This window comes from Mycetomoellerius zeteki, unplaced genomic scaffold (assembly GCF_001594055.1).
Source record: "Mycetomoellerius zeteki isolate Tzet28-1 unplaced genomic scaffold, Tzet1.0 scaffold76, whole genome shotgun sequence".
NCBI classification, from domain to species: domain Eukaryota; kingdom Metazoa; phylum Arthropoda; class Insecta; order Hymenoptera; family Formicidae; genus Mycetomoellerius; species Mycetomoellerius zeteki.
The window spans coordinates 54,609-63,697 of NW_017257786.1; the positions used below are offsets into that span (position 1 = coordinate 54,609).

A 9,089-nucleotide genomic window follows, 5' to 3' on the forward strand; every position below is an offset into this window, starting at 1 on the left:
CCCCTCCTCCCTATCTTAGCCGCATTCCTGGCATGCCGCTTACCCCTCTACCGCGTGAATCCCAACCTCTTTAGGTTGTGTGATATACGACTATACGAGACGAATTCCTCGTCTCACAGCACCGAATTTCCTGGAGTTTACAGATTACTCATTTTATCCGACGCTACATCAGACGTGATCTGGTCATATTACCTCCGCTCATTTTCGGCAGGCAGGAGCCATTATTTAAGAAGAAGAAGAAGATGCTTCTAACACCGTGTTGTAAACACATTCCGTCAGGATGAGGTTAAGTAGTTTAATAACTAAAGCACAAAAAGGAAAAGCAATATAATCAAATTAATATATATTATACGTTTATTCTGTTTAAATATGTATATATCTAATTCATATGGGCCTTGTTTAGCTGTAGAAAGAGACATATGTGATATATAACTTTTCACTGCGGGCTCAATATGGCTGCTTTAATTAAGGTGGTGGGAGTATCACCAATCAGAAATCGCGACGCCATTGACGCTTCTCTCATATATAGGACTCTACTCTGAACGGTAACTCAACTCGCAAAAGGGGTGTGATTTGCCCAAACTGAGCAATCCATGTCAATCCCTTCCATCATGGTCTATTTTATAGCGAATTCGATTGGACGCACTCAGTGCGCTCTGGTGCACATTAAAGCCGTCATACACAAAATAATGTAAGGGTATGTTTATAAATAGATATAGAAATCGATTTTAAATCGTAAAATACTCAATACATTTTATTATACTATTAGGTAAAATATTTATTTCATAATTCGAAATATTTGCATTTCATTTTTATACTCAAATCAGTGTACAACGGCTTTAATATGTTCCAGTGCGCACTAGTACTTCCAATCGAATTCGCCATTATATGTCTATGATAAGGACGTATCAAATATTTAATCCGCACCAATTTGATACGCGTACTAACTTATTTAACTGTGTAAAAAGGGTTCGTGTCTCGAAAAGGGACTATTTCAGCTTTTCGAATTTTTTCGGTTGTACGTTATACATACATTAAAGCGTTTTGTCCATTAAGCTGCTTTTCACAATGCCTTCATACAATTTTAATTTTAATATAAAATTTTAAAAAAATTAGCACCGAAAGTGAACATTAATACGCATACGGGTGTAATTTATTTATTTATGTACATACGTGAGACAAACAGAGAGAGGGCGAGAGAGAGAGAGCGAGAGCGAGCGAGCGAGAGAGAGAGCGCGCAAAAGGGAAAGATTGTGGGAAAACAAGAGTGTGAAAAAGAGAAAGTGAAGGCAAGGAGAGATTGAGAAAAGGCGAAAGAAAGATTACAAATCTTAATATTAAATCCATACCCTCGTCAAAAATTTGTATTAGTGATAATATTTATAAAGTTAACAGTGCAATTCTTCACTATGGTAAAAATATAAACGAAGGACATTATACAAATTTATTGCGAGCTAAAGGTACAAAATGGACATCCATAAATGATTTAAAAGTTGAGATATGTAAGTGGTCTCGAAATGCTAAGAGCGCACATATATTTTTCTTAGAACAAATCTAAACAGTCAAATTATCAATAAATGAGTTAAATCAATACAATATGACTTAATATTATATAAATATAAATTTACAAAATAATTCTAGAAATAATCTGTACTTATTTTTACAAGATTTGAATTCTACAGGGTGCGGCGCCAAAATCCGGACAAATTATACATTTTTTCCAAATATATTTTTTATTGCAAAAACGAAAAGGTTTACAAAATTTTTTTAACCACATTGTTTGTAAGGCCATAAAAAACACATTTACTCAATATATCCCCCGCTTGCTTGAATGACCGCCTCCATTCTCGGTCTGAAGCGTGCGCAGGCGCGCTTTAATGTGTCATGGTCTATATCGGTGAATGCCGCTTCCATAGCGGCTCTCAATGATGTGACGTTTGGATGTCTGGACTTGTTTGTGACCCTTTCAACGCTCCATACATAGAAGTCCAAAGCAGATTGCAGCGTTCAACTCGCTTTGTCCTGGCGGCTTCGGAAAGCATCTGTCTCACTTTAATTGTGTAAGACTTGTAGCGGAGGTCCTCCTCGATGATTCGACGCATAGTTTTTTCGCTTACACCAACAACCGACAATTTTCGGATCGACTGCCCTGGATCCTCAAAAATCAGCTCCTGAGCCCATTGAATGATGTCGGGCGTTCTGACAACGCGCTCCTTTCGGGTTTTCCTCGCCGGTGTTGCAAAACCTTCGTTGGACTTCTCCGACTCATTGTACTTTGCGATGACATCATACACAGTCGATCTCGGGTACCCGAAGAACCGAATGATTTCTGTCACCGAGCGCTCAGCGCGAATACTTTCGATAATCGGGGCTCTTCGGTTATACTCCGCACTTGGTTTCAACATTGCGACTGTTTCGAGATTATGATGGTTTAGTACATGCGTCAAGCTATTTGAACGGTAATCGCGACATCTACCAGTGGTATAAAACGGCGAGCATTTTAAATTGAATTTTATCCGGATTTTGGCGCCGCACCCTGTACATTATTACATTTTAAAAAATTTACAAAAAGCAGTAAAATCTTTAAAAGCGAACCTTATTAAAAAAAGAAAAAATATACGCCAAGTGCATAAAAAAGATATTGAATACATTCTTAATAAAAAACGGATATGAAATAAATGTAATTAGCCAAGTATTTCATCACGCAAGACATGTAAGATAGACTGAAAGTAACTGAAAGAAAATTGTCAATATATTAATATAAAATTGTCAATGGATTATAGTGAAGAAAAAACTTGGCGTGCCAAGTGAGTTTTTAAGTAAAAAAGACAATAATGACACGGTTTAACTTTCTACCTTTTTCATACAATGCGAAGAGAAAAGATGAACTGAGATGCAAAAAATGCGAGAAGTTTAATTAAAAATAAAAAGCCTTATACCCGTGTCACACTATGCATTGGAGATTGAGGATTGCGAATTAAGGATTAAAATTCGACCAATCAGGTAATAATTTTAAGTTTAATCCGTTTCGTTTTAATTGGCTGAATTCTAATCCTCAATTCGCGATCCTCAGTCTCCAATGCGTAGTGTGACACGGGCATTAGGTCGGAATCAAACTACGCATGAAGATTGAGATTGAAGATTGAAGATTAAAATTTGACCAGTAAGGATAAAAGAATTTTAGCTCCTATTGTCTTGATTGGTCAAGTTTCAATCTTTCAATCTTAATATTCAATGCGTAGTCTGATTCCGGCCTTATAATTCACGTTATGTGTACTATAGATATTTAATAGTGGTAGTGAATTTTAGAACACAGCCAATGTATATTATATACATTGCATCGTATATATGTATACATAGAACCTTCGCCAAAGATATATTTCTCAATTTTTTAGGAAATACACATGCATCATTACTTCTGTGATACCACTATATAAATTCCGAGTACAATGTATTTCGATTCTAATTTTCCTCCCGTTCGCGCTGAGTGAGTAAGGTTCCGTATTGGTACTGTCATTGTGAGAGCTAAGTCACGTGCACCAATCACGCGGAATCCCGAATGTCCAGACTCTATATTTCTAGGGACTCTAATATACAACTTGAGTGATAAAGGGAGCTTTCCAATAAGAGACACAGAATGACATGGTGTGACACGGTGAATCATGGTCATCCTTGTTGTTAAACAAGGATGAAATGATCGCTGTGTCGTGCAGTGTCGCTTGTTGGAAAGCTCCCAAAGTAATTCACCACAGTAAAGGTGCAGCCACAATAAAAGAAATAAGGAATTAGGAATAATGAATAAAGATTTCAACCTATCAGATATCGGATACACCAGAATACACAGTTTCTGATAGGTTGAAATCTTTATTCCTAATTCCTTCTGTTGTGGTTGCACTTTAAGGTCCTGCACACAATAGAAGAAATAAGGAATTAGGAATAAAGAATAAACAATTTCAACCTATCAGAAACCGTGTATTCCGATGTATCCGATTTCTGATTAGTTCAAATCGGTGCGGCCACAATAGAAGGAATAAGAAATTAGGAATAAGAAATAAAGATTTCAACCTATCAGATATCGGATACATCAGAATACACGGTTTCTGATAGGTTGAAATCTTTATTCCTTATTCCTAATTCCTTATTCCTTCTATTGTGGCTGGACCTAAATTCTTTATTCCTAATTCCTTATTCTTTCTATTGTACATAGCACGGGCCTAAGGGGCTGCACAGAATAAAAGGAACAGAGAATAAAAGGTTTATTCGCGTCGCATGCTCCAATATGTTCCAATTAGAGACCCTCTAATCAGAGTCGCGAAATAACGTCAATAAGGTTAGGTCGGCGATGCCATTTTTCAGCAAAAATCGGAAGTAGCGATTAATATAATACAACTGCGAACACCATCACAGTTGCAATGAAAAGACTGTTTAATGTGATACATTAACCTAATACATGTGAATCTAAATACAGTTGTCAGAAGAAAGTTACATTATTATATTTTTTATATTAATACTGTATTTCATAAAATTATATTTTCTAAAATGACTGGTTGTTTTGCGCCAGACTGCAACAATTCTGCAAAAAAAGAGTTATATTATGAAAATCTTTCCTCGTAATCCTGAAAAAAGAGCAAAATGGATAGCAAATGTAGGTCGACCAAATTGAACTCCAACTAATGCTTCATATCTCTGCGAGGTTAGTGTTGTGGAAAAATATTATTTAATATTTTACATGAAATAATACTTTTTTTATTTTGTATATATTATTATATACATATATTATTGTACATATATATATATATAGTATATATTTATTTTGTAATACCATGTTTTAAAATTTAAATTTGACGCCATGACTATTTCCGGTTTTTGCTGAAAAATATCGGCACCAATAAAAATTGGAAACATTATTTCGCGACTCTGATTAGAGAGTTTCTAGTTCCAATATGCTCCTACTATAGCTCTTACTCACTTCAACGCGCTTGATAGAGTGAGTAGGAGCTATGGTAGAAGCATGTTGGAGCTTGCGACGCGAACAAACCTTCAGCATTTCAATCTATCAGAAACTGTGTATTCCACAATACATGATTTCTGATAGGTTGAAATTTTTATTCTCTGTTCTCTGTTCCTTTTATTTTGTGCAGCCCCTAATGCTTCAAATCTGTACAAATATTTGATTGATAGTAGGTACAGTCACCGACGAGATACTATTAAAGACCGAAATCCTTAGGCTAGACTCAGACTACGCATTGAAGATTGAGATTGAAGATTGAAGATTAAAATTTGACCAATGAGGACAAAGGAATTTTAGCTCCTATTGTTTCGATTGGTCAAATTTCAATCTTTCAATCTTCAATCTCAATATTCAATGCGTAGTCTGATTCCGGCCTTACGGAAGTTCGCGTCCTTATGAATATTGAAGCGATTAAGAATAAAAAAACTGATAATATTGTATTTATTTTATGATTTATTAGTTTAGTAGACGTGTTTATCGGTGTACGTGCATTTAAAACTCAATAATACTCGATTTTTCTTTAAAATTGTGATTTCAGTGTTATCGTCAAAGTTTGATTATCAACAGAGATAATAACTGCAGAGAAAAAATTGTAATTTTTCGGCAATATATAGGATATTATAGCTTTACAAGTATGCATATTTATTTATGGAGCTTTTATGTAATAAAATATCATGAATTAATAATGTATTAGTCAAATATTTATGTTAATAATAGCAAATTTATATCAATTGTCGATAATGTCAGCGTTTTTCGATTACTCCGGGCCCTTAGGGTCCTTTTTATACCGCCGAAAATTTGCCTAGGGTTGACGGTCTTTAATAGTATCTCGTCGGTGCTGCAGAGAAAAAATTGTAATTTTTCGGCAATATATAGGATATTATAGCTTTACAAGTATGCATATTTATTTATGGAGCTTTTATGTAATAAAATATCAGAAATTTAATAATGTATTAGCTAAATATTTATGTTAATAATAATAAATTTATATCAATTATCGATAATGTCAGCGTTCTCCAATTACCTCGGGGCCCTTGAGGCTCTTTTTATACGGCCGAAAATTTGCCCAGGGTTGACAGTCTTTAATAGTATTTCGTCGGTGGTACGGTCAACGCGATGCTGCAAACGCTTTGAAGCGTTTTTTAATTGGTCAGTTTGTAAAATTCTTTCTTCTAATTGGTCTATCAAACGCTTCAAAACATTTGTAGCCGAGACTTTGACCGCACCCAGTATATAATAAATTTATATTGTATATGATATAATACATATTATAATAGAATAATCAATACTAAACGGTTTTAACTTCAAAAAATGATAATGTTAATCAATGCCTAGTAAGATATAATAATGCTTAGTAATGCCCCCAGTAACGCCCACTAATGTTTAGTAATGTCCACTACTATCGATAATTCCTAATCATTCTCAAGTAATGCCTCAAATAATTTCTTCAGCGGTTTAGCGATATGCTAACGGTTTATTAGCACATCCGAGCAGAATATTATGGCAGAGTGGCATCAATTGTATCCATTAAGTTCGTGCTGTGTGAGATACAATCTAACAGTACAATCTAACAGTAGAGATAAAAATATTCGTATAATATTTTATAATATTTTTTATCTTGTAATATTTATCATCTTTCAAATTTATGAAGATTTTTAAAAAAAGTACCTTACACACACACACACTTTTTCAGAATTTATAAATTTTTTCAGAAATTATATGTACAATGAGAAATCTTAAAAGTCTTAGAATATTTTAGAAGTCACATATATGAAAAAATTTTGAAAAGATTCAGGCTTTCTCAAAATACTTATGAAAAGTGCTTCAATTAAAAAAAATTATAAAATTATATGCAGAAATTTTGAAAAATTATAAAATTTATATAAAAATGCTGAAAAATTACATGAAGAATTTTAAGAAAAATTTTCAGAGATTGCCAGCAGAACCAAGTACAGTCTGTCATTTTGTAATTATTTACATGATTGCAAAATGGCAGATTTTGCTCAGTTTCTGCACTCAATCTGCCATCATATTCTCTCGACATTCTGATAATAAAATTAATGGTAGACACTTTGCGAAATCTGCTTTTGACAGATTCGGCTATCTGGAGATAAATAATCATACCATCTTTGACGTTGGTATCTTCTGGAAAGGAACTATTGTGCTGTAGGAAATCGGCCTTTTTGAGAACACTCTTACTCGATTCAATGACCTCGACTACCTTCTCAGCTAGCATCGCGATCATTTTATACAGACGCTCGTAATTGTCCATCTTTAAGAGAGTTTGCACAGCTTCTATGTGATCTTTTCGTCGTTGAGCAAATAATTTCTTGACTGTTACAAAAAGTAGTTGAGAGGTAAAGAAGTAATAAAAAATATCGACAATAGGGAACTCAACTCGGATGACTTTGACCTTGGCATATGTCGTCAAGATCATAACCCTGAGTGACCTTCAGATGGTTTTAGTTGATGCTCGTCCTTCGTTAAATAGTTATTAACAAAAAAACGGTTCCATTATATAACACGAGAATTCTTTGTTTTATAAAATAGATTTCCTGCTTTAAAAACAAAAAATCTCTGCTTTAAAATAGATTTCCTGCTTTAAAAACAAAAAAATTTCTGTTTTAAAATAGATTTCCTACTTGGGTTTTCGCATGGAAGTCGTGCGCCCTAAGCAGGGGGCGAGGTGAGATGAGAGTCGCTTTGCGTGGAAGTCGTGCGCCCCCATGCAGGAAGGGAGATGGGGTGGGAGTCGCTTCGTGTGGAAATCGTGCGCCCCCCAAGCAGGGGGGAGTAGGAGTCGCTTTGCATGGAAAATGTACTTCAAAGCAGAAAATTTCTGTTTAATATAGTAGAAAAGAGACATCATTTTTCAAACTTTTTTTGTTAATAACTTTTTAATAAAGGACGAGCACCAACTAAAACCATCTAAAGGTCACTCAGGGTCATGACCTTGACAACATATGTCAAGGTCATCCAAGCTGGGTCACTTATTATCGATATTTACCTAAACAATAAATTAATAAGTAACGACCTGTCGAATACAAAGTAACAGTAACATTACATCAATGTTACAATTTCCTACTTAAAAATGTAACTGTTACGTACAATATGTGTTACATTACATTATTGTCGAGTGGGAAATTACAACATTGATGTAATATTAATCTGTTTTTAATGAAAGTTAAAAATCAAGATAAAATGCTAGATAAAATATTTAGCATAAATAAGATAATATTATATATCGATGCCTGAGCCGTAGACATGTTATATCGAGAAATACATGAAGATAGATCTATAAAATTTTAAAAAAATTATGAAGAGCATTTCACACGAGGCGTGAAGATCAGTCTAATACGTCGGAATACATGCGAAGTAGGGTTTATATCGAGAAAAACATGAAGCACGGTTTATGTCACATGAAATTAAAGAAGGGTCTATAATCTATATAACGCAATACTCACTTCTCCTAAATTTTAATTGTATGACAGGGCGGAGTTCTTTATTTCCTTCTTATCGCGTCCGAAATTCACGTGTATAGGAGAAATTAACGTGAAAGAATTTAGTAATTTATCTCGAATGAGTGTCGAAAAATAAATTTTAAATAAATAACAGTAATGGATGGTAAATATGATAAAAACAGGTATATAATATTACCTCACTTTTTGAAAATAATATGGGAAGCACAATGTTATTTTAATTTTAAAAATAATATAATTATTAAATTTCAACTGGCTGGAAAATTCCAACATCTTTCTATTTCCGAAAAAAATGATAATAATCCTGTCGATTCTGATGATGTATCAGAAAGATGTAAGTTTTATAAAGGAAAGAGGTTGAGCGTAAGATAGATAAGGGGTGGTAAAATACCATATTATCTCATACAGTTTGCATTGAATTCTAGGGGCAATCGTTAAAATTACTTCGTTACAGTCTATTTAGACATTGTGGGATGGTTACTAGTCATTAGTGTTCACTACGTTTTTATAAAAGCTGAATTTCAGTATCATGTCGAGCGCCATATTGTCACGTAACATATTAACGACCGCACATTAATTTCCACCTATATATATATATA

At 34.1% G+C, this 9,089-nt stretch overlaps 1 protein-coding gene across 1 annotated transcript in view; it reads right to left on the reverse strand.

Moving 5' to 3' along the window:
- LOC108729561 (coiled-coil domain-containing protein 134) overlaps positions 1-9,089 on the reverse strand; it is a 55,911-nt gene that overhangs the window by 11,837 nt on the left and 34,985 nt on the right. Inside the window, 1 exon segment of the mRNA XM_018458733.1 lies at positions 7,136-7,345. Coding sequence (XP_018314235.1) covers positions 7,136-7,345 — 210 coding nt within the window.